Source organism: Osmia lignaria, chromosome 15 (genome assembly GCF_051020975.1).
Source record: "Osmia lignaria lignaria isolate PbOS001 chromosome 15, iyOsmLign1, whole genome shotgun sequence".
NCBI lineage: Eukaryota > Metazoa > Arthropoda > Insecta > Hymenoptera > Megachilidae > Osmia > Osmia lignaria.
The window spans coordinates 12,759,792-12,783,861 of NC_135046.1; the positions used below are offsets into that span (position 1 = coordinate 12,759,792).

At 44.1% G+C, this 24,070-nt stretch overlaps 2 protein-coding genes across 4 annotated transcripts in view; one reads left to right on the top strand and one right to left on the bottom strand.

The window, feature by feature from the left end:
• The window catches only part of LOC117608422 (band 7 protein AGAP004871), a 126,611-nt gene that overhangs the window by 1,885 nt on the left and 100,656 nt on the right, over window positions 1-24,070 (top strand). The window lies entirely within an intron of this gene.
• On the bottom strand, window positions 260-3,328 carry LOC117608426 (uncharacterized). Of its 3 annotated transcripts, none has more exons than XR_013063498.1 (3): window positions 2,853-3,328; window positions 1,822-2,244; window positions 260-1,724 (listed from the first exon to the last, which is right to left on the bottom strand). XR_013063498.1 is itself a non-coding variant. In XM_034333522.2 (2 exons), exons 1-2 carry the CDS (start codon window positions 3,064-3,066, stop codon window positions 1,979-1,981), a joined length of 480 nt encoding a protein of 159 aa, XP_034189413.1. In that variant the 5' UTR covers window positions 3,067-3,328; the 3' UTR covers window positions 1,734-1,978. The 3 variants fall into 3 exon arrangements, 1 of the variants encoding a protein (XP_034189413.1); XR_013063497.1 differs by having other exon boundaries at window positions 260-1,741; XM_034333522.2 differs by lacking the exon at window positions 260-1,724 and having other exon boundaries at window positions 1,734-2,244.

A 24,070-nucleotide genomic window follows, 5' to 3' on the forward strand; every position in this document is an offset into this window, starting at 1 on the left:
GGGTACACTTAGCGAGGTTTATCCCATAAAAATAAATAGGTTTGTAGACGTCACGCAATGAAATGCCTAACATTTCTGCTAGGCACGTAGCTGGAACTCGGTATCCGAGAGAGGACAAGAGAAGAAAAAAAAGTGAAATAAATAAAATAAAGGGAGGAAGGCAGGTGGGCGAGGCAGGTATTTACGGTATATATTCGTATCGCCTACGGGCTGGTCAAACGTCAATTCAGCCCCGGTTTATTCCCGGCACGCGATGGAATCACTGGGAAAAAGCTGTATTTTCTGCGAGAAATCTCGTGTCCGGATAAAGTTGGTTATCGCGCGACTCGACGAATACAACGAGCCGGATCGAATAGGATCGAGTTTTCTTCCGTTTCGTTTCCCTTCCCTTCCACCTAGACTTTCGAAACTCCACGGATCTCTACTTCCGTTCATACATACAGATTCGAGCACGTATTCATCCCCTACAGAGGATCTCTATATTTTCGAAATTTCGTCTGTTGTTGCCGGTTTCCTAACCAGTCACCGATAACCGTTTATCCGGACGTCTGTTTCCGTTTTTCCAGCAGTTCGAACGAACGAACGAACGAACGAACGAACGAACGAACGAACAAGGAATTCGAATAGTCGAAATTACGGAGGGTCGCATCTGTTGAACTTGTATCTTCAGTTCGAGGAAACGAGAATGTTTTCGCTAGTTTTGGGACGCAATGCACACGCGCAGCCGGCGATAAATTCAAATTTTATTGAATTATACAGTGCATCGGGGAAGATCGTTTAAAGTACAAGCAAATGCTTTCACGATCGAATTCGTCGCGTGGTTTCTGCCAGAACTCGTCGTTTCTGTTTGCGCATAATAAATATTTATAAGGAAGGGAGCAGAGACAGCGTCGAGAATCAGGGTTTCGTATTATTTTTCGATCGATTTCGACGCGAATATCGCTACTTATCTCGCATTTCTATGTATCTTGCTTTATTTAATCATACCCGTAATTATCGGCAATTTATCAACACGTTTCGCGACTCGACGGTTCTCTCCACGGTTAGAAATAGTTCAGGTTTCGAAAACGTATTTGCTTCGGGTTAGCGAACGCGTGAAAATGACTAATTCCGAATGATAACCGCGACCGATCGTGGAGCAATAATTAACCGACGATCACAGCATCGGTCATCGGTGGAATAGCGAGGCCATCTGAAATAATTAGGTTCGCCAGTTTTGCGGTAAGATCGAATATGAGCTTGCCACGTTAACGTCGATACGAGGAACTATGTAAATTGCAATTTCACCGGCAGTACAAATGTTGGTCGACGCGATAATCTAGTTTAGGCAATGTTGTAATAGGTCTTAAACGCGGCATCGAATCGTGCAGGATACTTGCCAATACGTTTAGTGTTAGTCAATTGAACGTTATAAATTGATTATTATTTTGTAATCCGTGGCTTTGTTGTTGGAGGTTAAAATTGAAACAATAGGTATCTGCAATTCGTCGAAGCAGATAAAACACGGAACTAAGATTAAAAAAGAGCCCCGACAGCCGCGCCGTCACGGAAGACAATGGCTCCGAAAACGTTTAATAGCGACGCGACGCGTCCGTATGCCTTCGATATGATTTATCGTTCTCCAAGATGCGCAAGAATATAATGCCAGTGATTTATCGTTCCATTATTCGGCCTCCTGGGTGCCCCTGCGTTTACGACCAACTGGCGAAGAACGCTTTGGCTTCCTACCAGCCAATGAGATCTTTAAACAGGGTTGTTTCCCGAAAAATCGTAGACATCACGGATTCGCAAGCTCGAAAGTAAAACCGAATAAAGAGTTACCTTTTCTTTTTTCACTGGTAGATTGCATTTACTCGAATTCATTCGTTTTTCTTTACGTTTCCGAGCAAGTTTGCAAGTTGAACTTTGTCCCTGCGTGTAATTGCGTTTTCGTGGCAGGCAGGCAGGCAGGCAGGCAGGCAGGCAGACAAGGGAAATCTTACTTCTTCCTTTTACGCTTGCCCTTTCTGCTCGATCTAATATTCTGCCTCGGTACAATTATGGGCGGAGGTGGGCCGAATTCGGGCAGAGGAATGTAATTTCGTGGCGCCTTAAATTCAATTTCGAGCGTGTTCCTTAGGTCGTCGTTGGGCATAGTGTGCCTTATAGCCCTCAACGAGAGCACTTCCTCCTCGGCCTTTTTCACTGGCGGATACTGATCCGGTATCACTAGAACCTTCGTGCAACCAGGCTTACATTTTTCCCCTGAATTATAAACGGCTTATCTTAATTCTTTAACAATGCCACATGCATTTCCTTTTCTCAACCCGCATTCCCATGATACTTTAGTGACTCTAGTCGTTGGCGCTGATCGCCTGTTGCACGCGAAATAAACAAAGAAACAAAAGAATGGAAGAAACGTAATAAATTTAAATAGGGTTTCCGATTATATTTCATCTCGACAGCTCGTACGTCGAGCTGAACTCGACACGTGATTTCTCATACTCGTTAATCGTAGTTGCAGAAATATTTTATACTTTAGCTTTAATTCTGTATCTATGAATTGGAGAAAAACTTATATTTCTTCTCTTTGCATGCTTCAACAGTTTCACAGAGAAAATTAATTACCGACTGAATCGCAAACAACGAGTTCTTTATCCGAGCAAACAGGATTTCGCGAGTTTCGTTGTAAACTATAAATCTTGCATTGTTTATTTCTTATTTCATGTGTTTTCTGTGTACGTAAAATCTGAACAGGAAAATGAAAAGCTTTCGTTGTACTTGGTTTCGAATAGGTAGCGCACGAATGAAACACTTAATTGATATTGATCGCGAAAGGTTAAGTAGTATAGAGGGTAATAAACGCGACGTACCGTCTTCGTCCGCGCAGTTAAAGTCGAAGCTGAGCTTTTCCTGTTCTGCCTCGTCCGACTGGAAACATCCTTTATGTTTCGGTATTTTCACCGATAAAACGTTGTCGTCGACTTGGTGCGTTAGTTCGTCGTAGGGTGGTTCCGCGTGCGGAAGCGGACACGATCGATGAAGACATTTCGGACAGACGCATTGGTTGTTTGTCATGTCAGCCATGGATTTTTCCTCTTCTTTTTATCCGAAGGATTTCCTTTCACAATTTGGAGTTTGCCATTTTGTCGAAACATTTGAAGGGATCTCGTTTGTCCTCGTTTCGCCGGTTAATCGCGATGTTCCCTTCGTTGAAATCCGCCAACAGAAATTATTAGGGAAAAAAGCAAAGAAATTTTCCATTTCGAATAAAAGAGATTAGCAATTGGATATCGAGTTTTCGAGCTGTACGTAGAGTAAAAATAATTATTAATATGGACAAAGCGCGCGTGAAGCATTTTACGGTCGGCAAGTTCTGTAAACATAAATAAAAGAATGCTTATATGAACAAACATTAAAGAAACAGAAGGATTCTGTATCGATCTGTTCTGTCGTGTGGAAACTCTGGAATATAACTAAACGAGGAGTGTGTTACTTTTTCGCGGAGCGTTCCTGTGATAAAATTTTCCGCCTACTCGGCTTTCGCGGTTTTCGTGGCTTTCGTGGCTTTTTAGCGACGCATCGCGTAAAATATTAATTAAATTAGCCTGACTGGAAGCCATTGCTGAATAGCTCCTCCGTATTAAAAAGCGTATTTAATTAAAATTTACGCCGCGATAGAAGTAATTTTGCAACGGCGCTACCTTGTCGCCGACTTGAAAAGCGATATCTGTTAATGAAGTCAACTTTGTTACACCTTTTTCTCTCTTTTTTCTCTCCCCTTCTCTCTCTATCTCTCACTCTCTCTTCATTATCTCGCGATCAAAGTTCAGGCCACCGACTACAATCGAATTATCGGTTTTTAAATGAAATTCTTCGCCACGCTCTGGTCGCTTTTCTCGGAAACTTTTCAAGCTAACGCAATTTCTCGCGTAATTGGGGGATTAATTCGATGAATTAAACGGTCTGCTTGGAGTTCGTTTAAGTCGTTACAATGAGTACGCGTGTAATCCTTTCAGCTCGGCCGTCCGCGCTTTATTTTTATTTTTCTATCAACACTCTTTCGAGGACATATTTTACCGAAAGATGAAATTTCAAAGTTTCCTTCTTCACGCGTGGCAAACAAATTCAGCCGGCGTCGTATTCGAGGACGAGTAAACGACACGGTCCGCTTAATATTTTTCATTCCTTACCGCGTTGAAAACAGAAGACGCGACTAGCGGATAGAACGTTGGAGAAAGCTGAAGAAGGAAGGATGCAAATGAGAAAGAACCGTTATGGGGAGTTTGTTGGTGAACCAGAGACGGGAACGAAGACGAGACAAGGGTCGACAGAGGGACAGGATCGTTGTTTTCGTTGAAAAATTTCTTCTGGACACGAGACGGCTATGCCGTGAAAGCTGGTCGGACGTCGGTGGTTTCCATTGTTTCGTATTCGCGGCCCTTTTCTTCCCTGATCCATCGCGAAAAGCTCGTGTCATCTCGTTGAGTGCATGGATTCATATTTTACCAGGAAATATACAAAATACAGATATTCCCGACGTTCGATCAGCCAATGCTGCTCGTTCTTTTCCTCCACATTTGAAATATTTTTGTTAGGAAGATTTGTTATTCGCGAACGGTGCGGTGAAAATCTCTCGTTAGAAGCCGATTTTCTGGCCGCTTTAACCGAAACAGAAAGGAAAGAGGAAAAGGTCGTTCTTTGAATTTCAAGATAGTTACAGGAGAATTCGTTTCTCTGCCCGTTTGACCCTGCAACGTCGAGGAAGCACGGTTTTTTCTGGATTTCGCGAGGGAAATGTTTTTAATTAAAAAACAGCGGATTAAAACGAACGTTAGCTTACCGCACCGACAACGTGTTCAGAGTGCATGAAATTTTTCTCCGTCGACTCGAAGTCGAAAGCATGTTCGTTTTAGTTTCCCCGCTGCTCGTTCATTTCGAACACTTGAGTTTGTCAAAACATAAGCGAGCTTTATTTAACCGGGCCGCGTGGATCTCCGGGGTATAATGTCATTGTACGTCGACGTAGCCATCCATTCTGACGGCTAACGAGCTGACCGTAATATCGTTGCGCGAGTTGGCGCGGGCACAAAACATTTTTAATGAGATATACGGAAAGAGAACAAAGTTGCCACTTTAATTTCGCCGGATCTCGCTAATTTCGCGCCAACTTTTTCGCGACACGAGCAATTAACGTTATTCCAACGTCGTCTGTTGAAGAATAATTGTTTGTCCGTCGTACGTCTGTAAACTTTAATTGAGAACAACTTTAGTCGTTTCGGCTATACTCGGTAGCGAGACAAGAAACGTCGGTTTCTATTATCCACTACATAGTTGTCAATATAGTCGTGGTCTAACAATTCGGTGTTGGTTATTCCGTTTCGTCTGATTGCCCGAAGCTGTATCGACCTAATTATGCAACGGCTCGATAGCTAATGCGCATCGAATGGTTGTTGCGCTGAAATCAACGAATTATGTATCATCGGATTAATTGGTAATCAGTAATCAAACTATCGACGCTGATCGATGTAGAGTAAAATATCACGTAGTACCTAGTATAGGGCGAAACTTTCTAAAATATGTAAATCTATGTATCACTGCAATTACGGTTTATAGGTCCGTCCTTCATCAATAATATCGCAATTGTACCGCGGCGTTATGTTAACGTCCAGTGTAAATTGCAGTAGTCAGACTTTAATTCCATTATGTCCTAATAGCCGAGATAAATAAATTAGTATGGAGCAAATAATAACAAGTAAACGCGATGGCGATGGCGTACACGTTCATGAACCGATTATAAATCCTGATATAGTTTAATGCCAAGGATTGTTTACAAACGATAATAATGCGGCATGATCGTGCCGTAACCGAGGCGAGGCTCGTTATAATCGTATTATCGATTCGATCGCTTTAATTGCGGCGATCTTTTGTCTTGCCAATTACCTACCCGGTTGTGTATATTATGCTCATTGCTGGAAATTGGTATCGTAGCTCAAAGGTCGACCAGAAAAAAGACCACGAATCGCGAATTTGCACGCATATTAACAGGCTTTTTGATATCAGTTATTATTGATGGTGAATGAAATAATAGGCTTTCCCTCGCGAATTGTTGATATTTTTGATGATTAATTATCAATTCGTAGAGCGATAATGGCTTGGTAGGTAAGGGTGAAGGAACAGGAAATGGTAGATCGTTCGTTTCAAGTTGAAAGTTGAAAAATTCAGTCGTCCCAAGATTATTACCGACGTTTGTCATTCTTCGGCGTTCATTTACCAGTGGAAAGCTTCGCGGGGTTGGGGTTACCGCGAACAGCTCCGCGCTTGCAATATGTTTGCCGATCAATCGAATCAATTTAATCAAGAACCTAATACATTATCGCGGTGTAGCGTCGATTCCGTGGTGTGGCATCGTTTATAGGAATTTCAGGTCATCGATCAGTCGATCGCGTTCGAACGGCGCGGGTGTTACGTCGAGTGAACCGTTTCATTTCCAACCGTATACTTTGCATACGCGTTTCCGTCTAAACGCGTTTAACGCCGTTCACCCCCCATCCTATTGCCATCCATCCAATGCTTTCTACCGAAAGCATGCGTTTGTGTCGATGGAAATCGCTATTATCCTAGGTGGAAATCAACTGTGTTAGTTATTAAACAAACATCTCAAAAATTAATTGTAAATTTGAAATAACATGTTTTGCAAACGATTTTGCTATTTGTTCGACGATGTATCCTCTATCCGGAGCGAATGGTTTTGCGTACGGTGTAGGTTAAAAGAGAGACAGAGAGTATAAACGCGATACGGAATATAAACTGTAGAGGAATATTTTAATTTCCGGTTGGTCGGTGTCTCGGAAAAGCGAGCTCGCGATAACATTATCGGCGAGCCGTGTTTCTGTCCGACCAAAGTTGCCACGAATTTACAAGTTTACAAACGAGTTTGTCCGCCTTTTAATCGATACCAGAAACGATGCTGAAACGAATGGAAAGAAAGTTTGAAGAGTCGTCGACGGTATTTAACGTAACATCGTTATTGGGTAATTACAGAAACTCTGCCTTAATTGGAATATTCTTCGGCGCTTAAGAAATTACTTGCTCGTAATCGTTCCCCGCGAACTGTTCATTAAAATACCGCTACGGGAATGAGCCGCGCTTAGGTCGTAACAGCGCGAGCAATTGCTTCAAATTTTTCTCGATCGTTTTCGTTATCGATAAAAAAAAAAAAAGAAACTTCCTTTTCATCGCGTAGCTTTCGTTTTGAAATTTCATGGAAATTTTGAGACAAAGCCATTCTGTACACTTTACAGTGCGGTGGATAGCGAATGCGGACGAAATGAGCGGTTGTTGGACACGTGGCGGGTAAAACCACTTTTACCGTCGCCATCCTTAACGATCCTCGTTCTTCGTGTTTCATCGCTGCTGCAATCATCCTCTATGGAGGCAGCATTTTGCGCGAATATCGCACGAATTACCGTACAATTTACCAGACAATAGCTAATTTCATTTTCTTTTGTATCGGTTCGAGCGTGCTTCGTTCCTTATTTCTCTAACAAATTTTGAGACCGTCAAGGGAATTCGAAGGTTGGAACCGGTGATAAAGAAGCCCCGAAACAATTGCAAACATTTTTTTAAGACGGTCGACGAGAGTTGGAAACGGCTGGAGCTTAAGCCCGAGGATTTTCCTGTCGTTGACGTTTCGGGTGACTGGGCTGTCGTAGTCGGTAACGCGGGGAGAAAGCTAGGCGACTAGGTGAAAGAGAAGAAGAGAATGAAGAGAAAGGAGGAAGGTCGGGCGGTGAGGTCAGCGCGTGACAAATGAGGCTGTTTGTCTGAGCCTAGTACACACGGATAACGAGCCTCCTCAGAGGTCTTGGTCCTCTTTGCCGGTTCACTCTCGAGTCGCATCCCTCTCCGCCATTCCGTTCTACCCTTCTACCATCCCACCATCTCCGCTCGACCAGCCGAGAAAATTGCGTACTTTAAACACACCTAGCTGCCTCTAATTCTCGAGTATGTCGTTGCATCTAATTGACGCGGTAATTAGCGACGAGACACGGACGGTTTCGCAATTAGGAACCGCGTCGCGCGACGAGACGCTAGGATGGAGATCGTAGGAAAAAGAAATTTTAGGTCGAGGCGGATGTTAGATCCATCGGGATCGTTGCGTTTCCGGTGGAAGCGAAAAGGACATCGGCAAGAACGTGTCTGGCATCGTGGAAGTTCCGTTAATTAGCTGCCGTTTCATCGTTAGATCCACCGGTAATTATCCATTATGAGCATGTCCGATCCAAGTGGCGTACGGCGACTTGGTCGTTCGTCGACGTTCCATCGCGGCCCTTAATTAGCCTATCGATATAACAGAATGCCGGGGTGATAGGAGAGATGGTTGCTTGTTCTCGTTGGAAGCGTGAAATGTTGCGGGTTTCTAGGTGTTAACCAGACACGGTAAACGAGCTGTCGGCTTGACAGGGTGGCATGGCGCATCCTGCCTCACGGTTGTCGATTCATTTTTCCTTCAATCCGTTCTCTTCTTCTATTTTTCTTCGCTGCTAGCACGCTGGCCGCTCTTAATTCGCATAAAATTCATCGAGAAGACTGGCGGACTCATCGATCCGCTTGTCTCGTGGTGGTTGAAAAATTACTTTCTCGCTCGAGACGCGTAATTTCGATCGACAAAGTTTCCGGGGGATGATTCAACGGAGGGAAAAACGAAGTTAATTTTCATGAACGTTTGATAATCGAGCAAAAGTACAAATTAACGGAAATGTAGAAAACCCCGACGTGTGTCTATGGTTTTCAGAGAAAGAGGATTTCCGCGTCAAATTCGATCTGGTGAATGATAGATGCGCGGTAGGGTGGCGAACGGTCGATAATTTGTTGGCAAATTGAATGGGCGTACGATGCCCAACTCGGAGTCCGGCCACCCTTAAATTTCATCCTCTTTTTGCGCGCCACTCCTGTCGACAAATTTTAATATACGCCCTGCTCTACTCCGAGCTTATCCAGGGAAGCGCGAGGAAAGGTCGCGTTGCTGGAAAAAGAGGATCGAATGAAACGACGCGATAATCCGCGGATAAATTCAGCTCCGCGATCTCCTTGACGCGGGGGGTTATTTATTACCGGAGACTGAGACTACCATTCGAAACCGCTTCGCTCCGATTCTCTAGTCGATTGTCTTGCTCGGGTTACACCGAAAATCATCGATCGAATTTATCTCTCCATACTATTTCACCGCTAATAATGTTCATCGACGTTATCTATTCATTGGGAACGCGAGCTAATACATCAGCCTTATTTATTAGACGTGTTTCGCTTCAAAATCCATGGAATTCTATCTCAGAGGGATCGAACACGTCGATTTCGCTTGTACAATTTTTCTCACCGATCCAATTTCTATACTTTACACGCGAAACATATGTTGTCGAAATTTCTGAAAAATAGACGCCTGATCTTCCGGTGTTCGTAGTTCGCTACCATGTTCACTTTTTATTCCCACGATTCCTTTTATCGTTGGGTCAAGAGGTCTCGATCCCACCCGCGTTTGTCAAAATTTAGTGAAATTCAATATCGACACGGTAGACGAATCGTTGTATGTACCAGTTATCCGATTACACTATCAAAGGGACGCGACGGTTCGTTGTTTGTCGCTGTTTGAACATTGCCAGAATGATCGTTTTCCCGTTGGTATTAATTACGATATAAATTACCGTCACTGATATTAAATAGATAATATGCTGCGAGAGAAGGGAGGTTACGGTAGACGATGGGCGTCGGGTTATTCGATTGAAACATGGATTTGAACGATGCTGGATGATGTCGGTAAAATTAACGCGAAATACACCGACCGCAATAAAATGTAAACAGTGTTGTTTACGAGGTGTCAAATTGACGCACGATTATTCGTTCTGTAACAACGAGAAGGCGTATCGATTGAAGGGGAACGAAAGGAATTACGAAGATAACGATATATACAACCTATAGTCGATATCGTGAAAGGATAAAAATGGCCGGGGACGTAACATACGGTGCGATATCGTAACGGTGGTGGGAAAAAGGAAAATCGAGATGGCTTGATTGCTTTTTCTCGACCTTTGCGTCCCTTTGTCTTCTCCGACCCGATAGATAAGGAGATGAACCGTGATAACGATATCCGTGACTTATGATACTTTAAGTAAGTGTATCGCTATCGTAGCTCGAGTTCGCAAACCCCTGTCTTCCTTCTCTTTAATTTTATCTCGTTTAATTTACGCTAACCTTGTAACGTTCGCTGATCGATACTTTGCTCTTGGCTCGATTACCGCACACGACAAGAGAGTTTTATACAATTTTTACATCTCACGCAGAACAGGAATTAAATGGAATAAAAAGAATAAGGGTACTCGGCTCTTTTCCGTATTTTTGTTCGTTTATCATCATCCGGGATTTTGATTAGATTCTCCGTGGCACGTATCACGAGCGTAGGCGGTGGTATGTAGTAGGTATATGCAAATTGGATCGCGGTGTATCTCAGCCGAAGCCGCATATGCAGATGGTGAATATTGGAAGAAAAGGTGCTGTCTCGACGTAGTTGCTTGGAACATCGAAAGACGAGAAAAGTTCCGCTAGAATGGAATTCTTCTTCTTCTCTCTACCTTTTAAACAGATTCCGCTCGATACGTTGGAAACTCGCAGCGGGTACCATCCCCGAAGTAACAACGATTTTCATGCGTCGTTTAAAGGAGAACGGAAGGTGAGTCGTTCCCTGGTCCTTTCAAGAAGAAAATCTTTGACAATGTTTCTCCCCGAATTTCATTCCGAACACGCCCCTATGGGTGTCGCAATATTTCAACGCGTTATCCTTCTGTCTGTAAAACACACGGCGAACCCTTTCGATCTTCTTCCAACGTTTCAAAGTCGAGAATTTGACGCGAATTCAGCTCCGAGTATAGGGTGAAATTCATAAATATTACGATCGGAACGATAAGGAGTCGCTGTTTAAAACGAATAAACAGGAAGATCCTGTACGCCCTAAAGGGCGAGCCAAGGACCTCGTATTATGGTGGTCCGTTCGAAACCAATAAATCATTGGCTAGTCGGTCCCCGATGACGTTCCCCATCGATCATTCGCAGCAATTCGCAAGAAGGGATCGTTGACCCACCATGAAGGGACATACAAAGCGTAGACTAATCGATATTCCACTATTAAATAGAGACACTTAATTAAGATCAATAAGGCTTGCGATGCGATATCAACGCTGCTTTACGATGCTTTACTTTGACGTATCTGAATGTAAACGCCACGACACGCAACGTATCTATGACGAAATTGTTTCAACTAGTTAATCTAGGAAGACGACTTAACTCGGCCTTCGCACGAGTGACGAATAGTTCTCCATCGATAATTTCTCCTGGCATTTTATCGTTTCTCGTCGGTGAAATTTTCACAAACACCAGGGCTCTCTGTAAAAGTAAAAACTCGTGCATCGGAGAACGCTCATCCGAGCAAGCGTGCTTGAAACTAGTTACCTTTGCCATCGGATACGTGTTTACTTTCAAGGGGCATCATTGGGAGACAGACATTATTTTCTTGAAATCATGCACACGCGGTGCGCTAGTTTATCTCGATATCGGTGACGTTTCTTCGACAGGTGAAATAGTAGCGTGCGAGAGGGAGTCGCTTCGAAACATAAATCTATGATAAACCAAACTATCCCGTATTTTCTTTCATCGTACAGGACGGAGTTTTAATTGTTGTTCTCAGGTTGTGTATATCGAGCGGTGTTTGTCGAGAAACAAAAATTGGCCCGATTTATAACAGGAATTATAATTCAGTTTATTCTGGACAGTTGACGCGACGCGACGAGTCTCTACGACAGGCAGAGATTAAATTTTATTTCAACGCGTAGCCAATTCTTTTTTTTTTTTTCTTTTTTTTCAGTTCAAAATAACACGTACCCGTAAATTCGGGTCAACGATTCGGAACTCGAACCTTTGCGCGAACAAACACGTTCGTTTCAACCAGAACTGTAAATTTCACAGAGAAACGAAACAGCGATGAACCAATGCTAGCTTAAACCGGATCTTCGGATTTTGTGTAAAAAAAAAACCTTGAATGTAATCCATTGAAGTTAACAAACATTGGTATTAACGATCCAGGGGATTTGATTGATATTTTCGGGGTTACGAAGACGGTGTACAGATATTAAACGGGTGGATGTTTGAAATTACATTCGCCTGGTATCACGACGGTATAATCTTGCGAAACAGTTTTCGCATTCACGACGATGAATGTGGAGGGTCGTTAAACAGCACGATCGTCGTAAGTCGGTGGGGAAGGAAAAAAAATCTCCTTATCGGTAGCCTCCCGCGGCCGTAAGTCATCTCCGAAAACGAGAATATTATCTCAAGTATAAATTCGAGACGCGGTTCAGCAATTTCATTGATTTATCGAAGTACACGAGGTCCCGTTTCCTCGACGACTCGAGGGGTGGTAAGAGGGTAGCGAGCGTGCCTGGACACCAACATCTTTGAACTTTATTTATTCGCGTTGGATCCGGGATAGCCATGGGCTCATTACAACGGCACATTACCTAAATTGCGGGCATTTCGTACGGCCATTCGTTGGCAACCTTACCAATTTATAGCGCTCTTGCATGAGAAGATCGTTCGCGAACATAATCTCTGTTTTTCCAAGACAAATGTATTCGCCCGCAAGCATCTTCCCTATATCTCATCTCGTCATCTCACAATCAGTACCGTTTACGAGCGTATAAAGTAATTACCTTCGTCCCTTCCCTTCGAAGGAAAATGTTTGACCGAACCCGCTCTCGGGTCGGATTAAATCGCAGGAAGCGGTCGGATAATCGTTTTCGAAAGGAAGCAACGAAACCGATGCTTTTGTTAGAAGTGTCGCGAGGCGGCACGATGGAGACTTACGGGTGTGACCTATATGAATCCACCGTTGCAACTAAAGTTACGGCCGCAGAAATAAATCCGGTTTAGTCCCACGGGAAGAGACAGATTTATTTTCGGAGGAACATTGGACTATTTGTGGTCGACGATTTCGCTTCTCCCTCTTTCGTGGGTTGGTGAAAAAAGAAACGGGAAACGATTACGGTAGGGTGAGATTATTTCCACGGACAGATCGCGTCAGCTAGTTCTTATCGGTGATGGATGAAGAGGATGATGTACGGGAAGGCGAATCTGCGAAATAAAAATTCATCGCGATCACTCGGAGATGCTGAATATTTAGGAAGAATCAAGGTTGCTTCGCGACTGTCGTTTCTCCTAAATCTCTCTTTCCGTTCGTTGAAATAACAGATTTAGCAGGTGAAATCCTTGCTGATCTTGGGACAACGTTGGCAAACTTTACGGATACACAAAGTAAATAGATGTGTGTATAGAGTATAGAGGCAATACAGGTTGAATAGGAGAGACCGCAAGGCGCAAAAGGATGCGTCACGGGTGAAACGGAATGGGTGAGGCTAGGTATTCGTAGGATTTGCGAGGTTAGGGTAACTTTGAAGGTCGCTTTCGTGTGGCGTTCCTTTGCTAGACGAGTTTAGTCCAGCTTGCCTCGGCTCGGTTAGGTTCAGAGCGTTGCGTGTGATCGAAGCTCATCCAGAACGAGAGAACCGAATGAACAGTCGGATCCTGCACCCTCTTAAGCCGTCCGCAGTCCACGCTTCCAAATAAATCCCTCGACGTGCTACCCCTGCTAACTAAAGGGATTGCTCGAAACGGTGGCAGTTGCTTACTCGCGTATAGCAACTCGTTCGACCCTTTCGCTTTTGCCGAAATGCTCCCTCGACGATATCTAACGATCCTCTATCGAGATAGAAATTCTCGGCGGTCACGCATAAGAAATGTAACAGAATACGTTTAGACGGGCTACTTAATTTTTAATCGGTCCCCTAGCGACAAGCGAAGCGCTCGTAAAAATGTAAATTTTTAACGGACGATTAAGCTTGCACGAGCGCGATTAACGCGACGGAACGTTACGGCGCGTAATTTATTCTCTTGTAATTGCGATTTATCCTCGTTGCCGGACGATCGTTTCGTTTCGTTCTTCTCTCCTGCGATCGAGCCTTGCATCGAGAAATTACGAATACCGCCTATGCAACGCGCAGCCAGTAATTTTAAACCGGCGCCGCGATTAGTTGGAGAAGTCGTTCTTAAGTTGTTCGTAAGTTTGCAGCCAAGTTCCGCGAGTGCCGCTACTTGTCGTCTAATGGATCGTTTAATCGGATATCGAAAGTTACGACTTTGAGCGTCTGTCAGAAAATTCGCTCTCGTAATTTCCAGCGGTTGCTGGAACGTGTTTATGTTTTTATCTCGTTCGAAACATTCTCCAGGAATATTTCCACGAGCTCCTCGAAATTCCGATGCTAGCAGCGTATGCTTCCCGCCAACTTTTATCGTTTACACGGTTACTAAAAAATTCTACGATTTATCGACAACAGAACATTATTCTTGCGCTGCTTTCTACCTAGAAGAAGTCCCGCGTACTCTGCGTTTACTCGAAAAACATTCTCTGTGAATTGACAAACGCGTTTTCACGAATTATCGTAGAATCTCGTCGGTGGTGCATATGGCATAGTAACTCGTTGGACCATTGTCTGCCATGTGGCTGCACAAAACGCGATAAGCAATGATTTCCGCTTTAAAGGTTCTTTATTGGAATGTCGCTGAATTGCTGAATCGTCGAGTACCGCGAAAGAGCATAGACACTATCGCGTTCGTCGTAACAAAATACCAACCACAATTCTCGGTATTTAATTATCTTGCTCGATTAATGTGCGCGCGTTTCGTGCATGTTTGATGGATAATTCGGCTGGTCTGTCAGGTTTCATCTCGTATTACTAACAAATTACAAGTCAGAAATTGTAATTCCGCTGTTAGGAAGTGATAGAATATGGACCAGGATCATTAATCATTTACGTACGTTTTAATCCAGAGACACCGAGCCGACTGGTGAACTTAGACATTGCGGTTCGGTATTGATCAACGAACGTGTCTGGAAGTATAGTTAATTAACACGTTTCTATTCGCGGAGACTTTCCGGGACGCAATTTATTTAGTCGGTCATTTTTCTTTTACTTTTCTCTATGTAGGTATATGTACGCGTGACACCAACTGCCCCGGACCGTTTTCCTCTTGCAAATGTAACCAGAGTTAAACGCGTTTTAATTATATGCGGTTGTGGGAAGGCGTGGCTGACTGATACACTTGCGCACCGCACTGTGCCGGATGTCGCGCGACCGATGTTAATTGCTTTCGAATTTATCACCGATGCCATCTTGAGCTTGTGACTCGACTGCATAATCGAAACCAGCAAGGTGACAGTTTGTAGTACTTCTGGCAATATGTTCGGTAAAGCGTTCACTTTTTTCGGTATAACAGGACGCAGAGCACGGCCGCCGCGCCGCGCCGGTTTAATTGCAGAGCATCGGACTAGTAAAAGGTATCCTGCTGGTCGACAGTTTCCACTTCCCTTTGACGTACTTTACATGTATGTAATAAAAAATTGAAATGCATTTCATGCGAGGATCACGAATTTAATAACGCGTTTCAAAAGATGTCGCGCTCTGTACAGTTTTTGGTCGTATTAATTTGCTTCCGTATTAATTTCCTTCGATATTCTTGTGATATTTTTCCTCCTCTCCGACTCGTTCAATCCGTGTTATGCCTGCTAGTAATCCGTACAACGACGCTCCCATTTTTCACCGCTTACCGTTTCTGGTTTAACATCGCCCAGGGAAAAATTGTACGGCTCCGTTGCTCGAACCATAGTTACAACGGGTTGTTCGTCCCCGTATTTTCCCTGTGGCTGACGTTGTAACCTGTGCGTCTTTTCAGCGGAGTGTTTTCAACGAGAAAACACGTCGTGTCGTAGATCTAGATCGTAGAGCGACGAGGAACGTTTAGCACGTTTGCCACGCGGCCCGCGTAATTTTCCTTCGGTCCTGGAAATAGGAAAACTTTACAGCGAGAAATCTTAGGTAACGCTACGCCAAGGCTGCTCTATACCTGCGAGCAACTGCTTTATTACTCGCGAAAGGTCGACTATAATGGATAATAATGGACAATATCTCGCGTTAAACGCGGCACCGATCAAAGGTTGCTTCGTTTGCTGAATTTACTACGGGTGGAAATTACAAGGATCGACGCGAGGGTAAAATTGTCTACACAGCAAGTGGCTGATACGAAAAAGCGAATAAGTCAAAGTCGTATTATCAGGCTGGCGCGAAATCTTGAAGAATAGGGGAAAATTTGCGAGGGCAGTATACGTCGTCGCGTCGGTTAAATTCCTCGGCACGTACTCGATGTTTCTCTTTAAAAACGTTTAAGATCAAGCGAATGGACGTAAAGCTTGTATAACGAGCGCGCTCTGTCACCCAGCTTATTATACTTTTAATAAATTTCCTCTCGTGTACCTTCGACCGATCGTATAATACTTTTAGCAGGCCGCGAACGGCCTTTTCACCCCGGCGCCGCGTCCATTTTTTGACTTTTAGATGAGCCAGGCTCATGAATATTTTCCATGGAACCGCGTTATTGAACGCGTACAGCTCACGCCCGCTCGCGTATAAACTTCCTGTCGATAGTTTGACGTTGTCGTTGAAAAATAACAAAAAAAAGAAAATAAAAAAAAAAAAAAAGGGAAAAGGGAAAATGTAGGAATCAGAGTGACAAAAGCGAACGCGCGCGAGCAACGGGTGGTGCGTTGTAGATTTTTAATGTAATACCATCGTAAATTTCGTCGGCGAAATTGGTAAGCGATATATTCGATGGGAATAATTCAACGTATTTGTCGTTGCGAACGTTGTTCGGTGCTCAAATTCGATGCTCGCATCGTCGAACGACAATCGATGGTCATAATATTGGCGAGGGATGTAAAAAAGCTGAAACTGGCGAGGTCGAACGTTAAGCGTTCCTCATTTATGGTGCACATCTTTTTTGAGACACTCTGTAGTCGGTTGGAAATTATTCTTGGATGATTTTTTTTCGAGCGAAATGAGCAGTGGATATGCAAAGTCCACAGTGACTGGTGTTAATAAAAAATAAATTTTCACCGAGTACATAGAGCGCGAGGATTCCTTCTTTTTCGCTGTGGAATGTTTGAAGTGGGGAGCAAAGCGGAGACAATTACGGACAATTTAGCCGTGGTAATAAAGTCGCGGCCCTTTCTTCGGTGCGGTTCGTTTTGAAAACCGGCGAAGCACGGCAAAGATAAACGGGAAAACTTTGCACACAATATCCCAAGTCGGTGATTTTTTGTTTTCTGCAGCCGCAGTTTCGGATATTTTTAATGCGGTCGAGAGGTGAAAAGTGGATTATAGGTGTTCTCGATTTGCAAACGATATATCTTATCGATTACACGGTACGCGTATACGGAGATGCATTAATAAACCGGCGCGGCGCGGCACAACCAGCCTTTCGCAAATGGAACCATATATTATCAATGACTCGTCGAGTTGGTGGTTATGGCCGAATAATCGAAACCGCGTCGATTGCATGGTTGCTGCATTAACGCTACGGAACACCATTAAATTTCCAATTGACTCTTTTCTTAAACTCTTAATATTGGAAATGGTAAAAAAGAGAAATTATTAGGTAAAAGGTTTTGCCGTTGAACTGTTAAACAGTCGGGTAGAAAGTCGATAGTGGATACCGTTGACGTGGTTGCAGGCTGAAAAATAAGAAAATCTTAATGGATGAAGATCGAACGAACGCAGCGCAGCGCAGCAGTGGGTCGCTATTAATTTTCATTGACGCGTTTCGACAAAACCACTTTGAAAATGTCTCGGAGACAAATAACATCGTCGCTCCTTTCGTAAGAGTGATGCACGGCCGCCATCGCTCGTGCCGGATCCTCGCTGCTGTCCTGACACGGAATTCCCGAGGTGAAACTACCCTCTAGCCTCGATTCTCCTCTTTCCCCGGCTTTCCCCGGCTTTCCCCGGCTTTCCCCGTTTTCCCTTTGCCGAACCGACGCGACGCGTCGCGACGCCTTTTCTGCACCCGTATTTCATTCCTCGGCCCAACCTCTGTGTGTAAACGCGTTCTAGTACCACTCGTGGTCATAATTCCGTTTAAGAGCATAATTCCGTCTCTCGAGTAGCAAACATCACGACGGGAAGACGGAGAGGATCGCGACGAAAATGTCGACGATACCAACTAGCAACCAACTAACATCCTTTACCAGACATCGTATATTACAAGGTGTCATGTGTCGTGTAACGATTTAAATTCTCTCCTCTGTGCTTCGTCTCTTTGCAATGGAGAGTGCGAAAAGTAGCGGTACAACACGATGTGTTACATCGCGATGTTTCCAAAAGATGGAAGAGAGATGTAGAAGAAGAAGATAATCGTATTTGATGAATTCGAGATAAGCGAAAAAACTGCTTTCAACTGGAACCTCGAGAAGGGTGGTTGCAGTAAGGCTAGTCTGACTGAAAGGGAGAGGTGGAGGAGGCCGTGTAGAAAGCAGTGGTCGAGTGGGATGTGGGTGGGCCGCATAACATCAACATAATTTTCAAGAGCCGCGAGAGGTCGCATTTCCATAATGGGATGCATCGAAAGCTAGGGGCTCCGCTGCTACGCTTCCACTTTACCCTTTCTCTCCTTCGTTCACCTTCGTTCTCCTTCGTTCCAATTCTCTTTTCTTAACCTTCTTCGTCAGACTGGCAGTAATCCGTCCCAGACTCGCGTGTGTTGCAAAATGCCGAAAAAGGTATTTGCTCGAGCAACGACAACACCGCGAAACGATTCCTCCTCTTTCCTACGTGATGGATGATACTCGTCCTTCTTCTCTTGTCTTTGCTTGTTTTCACCAACCCTGCTGCTGTTGCATTGTTTCACCAACCTTTCGATAAACAGACCTCTTTCCTAAAATAGGTCGAAAGGGTTAAGCATCGTCGCGTAATACCACGATAGAGTAACGAAAATTTTTAATCTTGAAATTACCAGTAGACAGAGTCGAATTTCGATATTGATATAACCCTAGTAGATATATCAACGTCAAAGTGGACAGATACTCGATCAAGAAAGCAGTTGCCTCTCTATTCTCTATACTCTATAGCTTATTACGTTCAACCAAGTTTCCTACCCTTCTATGCAAACCGTCAACTGCTTGCTAGCAAGAAAGGTGCGCTTAAACTTTGACAGCGATAACTGGCCATTCGATTAACCAACTATGCTCTAGTTCACCCTCGTTTCTTCCTTTCCTCGTTCGATCAGCGACGCGAGTTCAAACAAAATAACAGTTTGTCGTTTAGACGTTCCGAACGAAACAGGTTGATGTGGTTGCTGATGCAAAAACTATTCGACAGAGTTCGAAATAGTCGATGAATTTCAAACGGATTGAAAATTGTGTTCACCCCGGGGGAAAGAAACGATTCGATTTCGATATTGAAACTTGTCAGTTTTGATAGCCGGCGTCTGTTAAACACGGCTAGGAACGTGTACCTTTCACCGTTTGAAATAAAAAAAAATCACGATCACGGTTTTTCTTTGAAACGGTTCAGCCTTCCGATTCGGAGGTTCGAATTGATAGCAGGAATCATGGAAGCGATTAGGGAAAATTTGTCGCGATCAAACTAGGATGGTAAGAGGCGATGATGCAAGGGAAACAACCCCTACATCTCAATTCACAAGTTAGTGTTCCGCCGATAAAGGAGGATACGTAGTGGTTGCTTTAAAGGGGATCGTATACAGTGAACAAAGGTAGCAACAGAAGCAGAAGCAATTGGCGAGCTCGTCGACTGTTGCGGTCTCGATATCGCACGCGCTATTGAAATCGGATCTAGCCGTTGCAGTTCCTTTCAAACGATCGAATCGTCAATTCGGGACAACGCAAACGGGTTCTAGCTTCGAAACGCGTTTCCGATTGCTGATATCTGACCCTACAGGATACAAATGGCCGAATAAAGACGCGAAGATGCACGATGAAGATGTAAAACGAGTTTAACGATTTCCACCAACTTAAGATCACCGTTGTTTCCAAGTGCAACAATAAAAAGCAGAGTATGCAAGTACATAGGTAATTGAACGAAAAATCCGCGCGCACGTCTGCTTTTGTATCGCGGTTTGGATGAAGCGTCGAACCAAGTAAGCCTCTAAAATCTAAACGAATCGGGGATTGAATCGGTTTCCAGCAAAGCCACAATGCCGGTTAAGTTCCATTTCGGTGCGATTACTCTACACCGCATCAAAATCTGTCGAACAAACCTGCTGTTACATCGACTGGAAAATACTAGCCTCGCGATCGCTCGCCATTCGCTTTCAACGTGATTGCCAGTCATTATTCTTGTACAAACAAGAGGGAGCGAAAAGGGAGGAACGGAGGGAGGGATGAGATAGGGTTTCGAGAAACGAAACCTTGCCAGAAGGCATCCTTACCTGAATACCTTCGGGAACTTTCGAGAGGTAAAGTGTATAGGGTGAGGTGGAAATAAAACTGCCAATGGGAAGAGAACGAATCCTCGAGTAGCTCCGGTATAATCGGAAACTTTGGCGGGAACTGGCCTCGTCGCGTTGTAGACAATCGATACGCTTCCAGAGAAAACCTTTTTTATCTGAAATTGATAATACGTGTAAGAATTGAATTAAACGGAAACGATTAAGTACCTATCGAGAAGATGCGAATCCAAGGGAGGTGAACGTTTCGTATGATTCATGGTCGAAACGTGAAAATGACCCGAGTGCAGAAAGGGTTAACGCGTATGTTGGCTGGACGTTGGTTGAACATCTCAAAGACGCCGACGAGTGTTGCGCCGCTTTCCAGGTGGAACCGCAGCCGAGCAAATAAACTGTCGCGCTTAAGAGCCTTCAGAGAAAGGGGTTGACCCAGCAAGGGTCTTACCAGTTTGCCCAAGGCGACAGATAGAGCGAAGATGAAAGAGAACCGAAGTAATTACGTTTGGCTCGTGGTCAGACTTTAATCTTCGATCCTTGGACACGATGGCGAGGCGACGCGACGGTGTTTTAGGAAAAGGGAGAAAAGAGAAAAAAGGGAAAAATGGATGGACCCCGTTCGATATCTGCCGCGTTACCCTTTTCACGCCTTCGTTCTTCGTCCATCTCTGCGTTTCCATGCTTCGTAGCCACGTTGATCCGTCGTTTGTCGTTTGTCGTTTCCACCACTGTCTCTATTCTCCTCCCAGCGAACACGGATTCATTCTTTCCGTTCTCCATTCACGGATCTCGTCGACCGGAGGCGAATGTACATTTTCTTTTTCTACCCTCGTGTAACGTTTAAAATATTTGCGCTTAATTTTTCCGAGGGCTGAATTCTCATTAAATACAGCTGAATCAGAAAATTCGTTTGCTCGTTAACCGGTTATGTTGGTTACGGATTAGTAATAAATAGGTGCAGCTATTTCGTAGGGTATCGGTAGGTGGCCGAAGAAAAGTGGGTTTGCAGGGTTCGATTCGTTAGGAAGCAATTAGTTTTATGCGGGGATGTACAGATGTTAATAACGAACGGTGACCGAGTTTGTTAAGCCGTTGGGAACGAAGCGATAACACGGGCAAACCGGAAAACCCGGAGATTACACGGTCTGCTCGCGTGCGAGATGCTGGAAGGGGTTTGCAGAGGCATGAAAATTAGTCCGGGCTTCTTGGTCAATTTACGGGGTAAGATACCATGTCGAAGTTAGGTAAGTTTATGACTTGGCGGAGGATTCTCCGAGCTACTGTGATAACGTTCCTCGTAACGTAGCGGTACGAACGAGGAGCCGAGCATGACGAGTAGCTGCGCTTAGCTAGTAGGTAGCCGGTTTCATTAACAGCCGCGGGTATTATCAAATAATAACTTGGAGCTGCTGGTGAATCTGGACTCCTCCTGGCCACCGGCTACCTACCATGCTGATCGATAATAATTTCGACACCGGCTCTCTCGCGTATGTGCTTTAGATTTATCTCTGCCATTGTATCTTGTATACTGTCGCGATTTCCTTTGTATCATTATCCGTAGCGGGGAGCTTCTATCGAGCAGAGTTGCGAAACGTTGATAGGTCCTATCGAAAATGGTATCGCGTTTCATCGAATATTTATTTAAAGCTGCTGCCTGTTCGAGGTTAAACGGAATCTGGCGGGCAATTGCCGCGACAGTCAAAGTGTTAATCAAAGTTTCAAACAGTTTGTTGAAAAGTGTTTCACGGTGCGAACACGAGTCGTGGAATAAAGGAAATTCGGAATTTCGGAATTTCGAGGATGGTTTCGCAAAGTCGACGACAGTGAAGACGAGTAGGCTCGGCAAAACGTATAAGCGTTCCTGTAAAGTCGTCTTCCGTCGAGTCACGAACCCGCGCTCCTTTACATAGGAGCGTTGGAAACATTAAGAAAAAGTCCAAGAAAGGCGAAAAGGCTGGTGGTGGTGGATGAAGAAAAAGAGGATGAAAATAGAGGAGCGGGATAAGAGAGGATGGCTTTAGAAGGCCACTCGCAAGATTTGCCAAGATTTACGTGCTCGGAATTCTTCGCATGAATGCTTCGAATGTAAGACATTCTTCGTACTTCGTACCTACGAGCTGCCACCCTCTTCGCGAATCCTACCCGGTTTGCGTCTATACTCTCTATAGGTATGCGTTTCACCTTTCCGATTTTCTTTCACCGTGCATCGTAAAACATTCTTTGACGCGCGCAACTGTCTTTTCCTTGTGTATGAACGTATGAACCAACAACACGTAGGCAAATCGTTATTTATTCGCGTTTACAAGTCGCTTACGCTCGGGATGATTCTTTGTAAACATCGAGAGAGCGGCGAGAGAAAACAGAGGACGTTGATCCGAAGGGTACCTAAGCTGAAATTGAGCAATAACCGGACGAGTAGTATTAAACGCGCACCGGCTGAGGTTGCTTGTTGCGTTCAGTGTCCGGGATTATCGCGGTCGTTAGGTCGAGAACGTTGTCGCAACGCGATTAATTTATACGTGCTGGAACGAAAACGATATCCTCGTAATTAGATAACCTACCAATTACACGTAACAGCTTAAAAAAGAAAATGGGGAAAATTAATGTTCGTTTTCCACTATTCCCTCTTGGAAATGATTCGTTTTGTTAGATCGGAGAATTTTATCGAACGGCTTTCCCATCGTTACTCGCGAGTGAGTAATTATTGGTGGTCAAAGTGGTCCCCAGCGAGAAGAGAATGAAATGGATGTGGGCATAGCCGGTGGCGGTTATCCTGAGCCTGTTGTGCTATTAATCGCGAAGTAACTTGCACGTAATAAGGATCAGTTAATTGCCAGATAGGGCAATCTCTTCCGATTGTCCTTATCTAATGTCTGTTATCTATTGCTCGCTAGCTAGAAGGGAAACGGTGCCGTTTTCAAGCGAACTCGAGTTAGCCTGCAGCCGGTGGTCAGCAAGCGGTTGCATTGTAAGATCGACTTCGAAGCTTTGCCAAATTCCCTCCAATTACTCTCGATCGTTTCAACGAATTAACGTCGTCAATTTACCACTCGCTCTGTTCATTTCCAGCGTGTTTCGAACCAAAGCCAAATTGTTTAACGAACAACAAATATTGTCTTTAGACAAATACTCTGAAGATGTTTTCTATTCCATTAACTTTTCTGTAATGCTTTCGTAATCCCGTTCGAGTAATTTGATATTTTCCAATCGTATCGTTGAAACGATAGAACAAACCTGCCTGTAAAGCGACTAACGGGTAGAACGTACTACTCGTTGCCAGCAGATATTTGCCACAAATTGACAGCTGATGTCGAATGTCCGACAAAGGAAACGATGTTGATGATAGTTTCTCTATGTATCTGGTAAATGAGCTAGATAGCGGAAGTGATGGGTAAACGCGATGCTTCGAATGGATTCGAGAGATCGATATTATTGTACGTTAGTGGAAATATCTAGAGAAAATTGTGTTATCGAGCAACGTTATTTTTCTTGAAACGAATTCAATCTTGACGTGAAATTGGGTGAAATTATTTTTCTTCATAGAGTATTTACGCGTTTGCGTTTCGTTTAATTCGTAGAAACTGACACGGTTAAACACGGAAAGAGGGTATCTTTTCAAAAACATTGGAGGCCGAAACGCGAAAAGGAGTTAGACGAAGTAGATTTCAGAGGAAACTGTGGAAGCGCTTCTTTTACG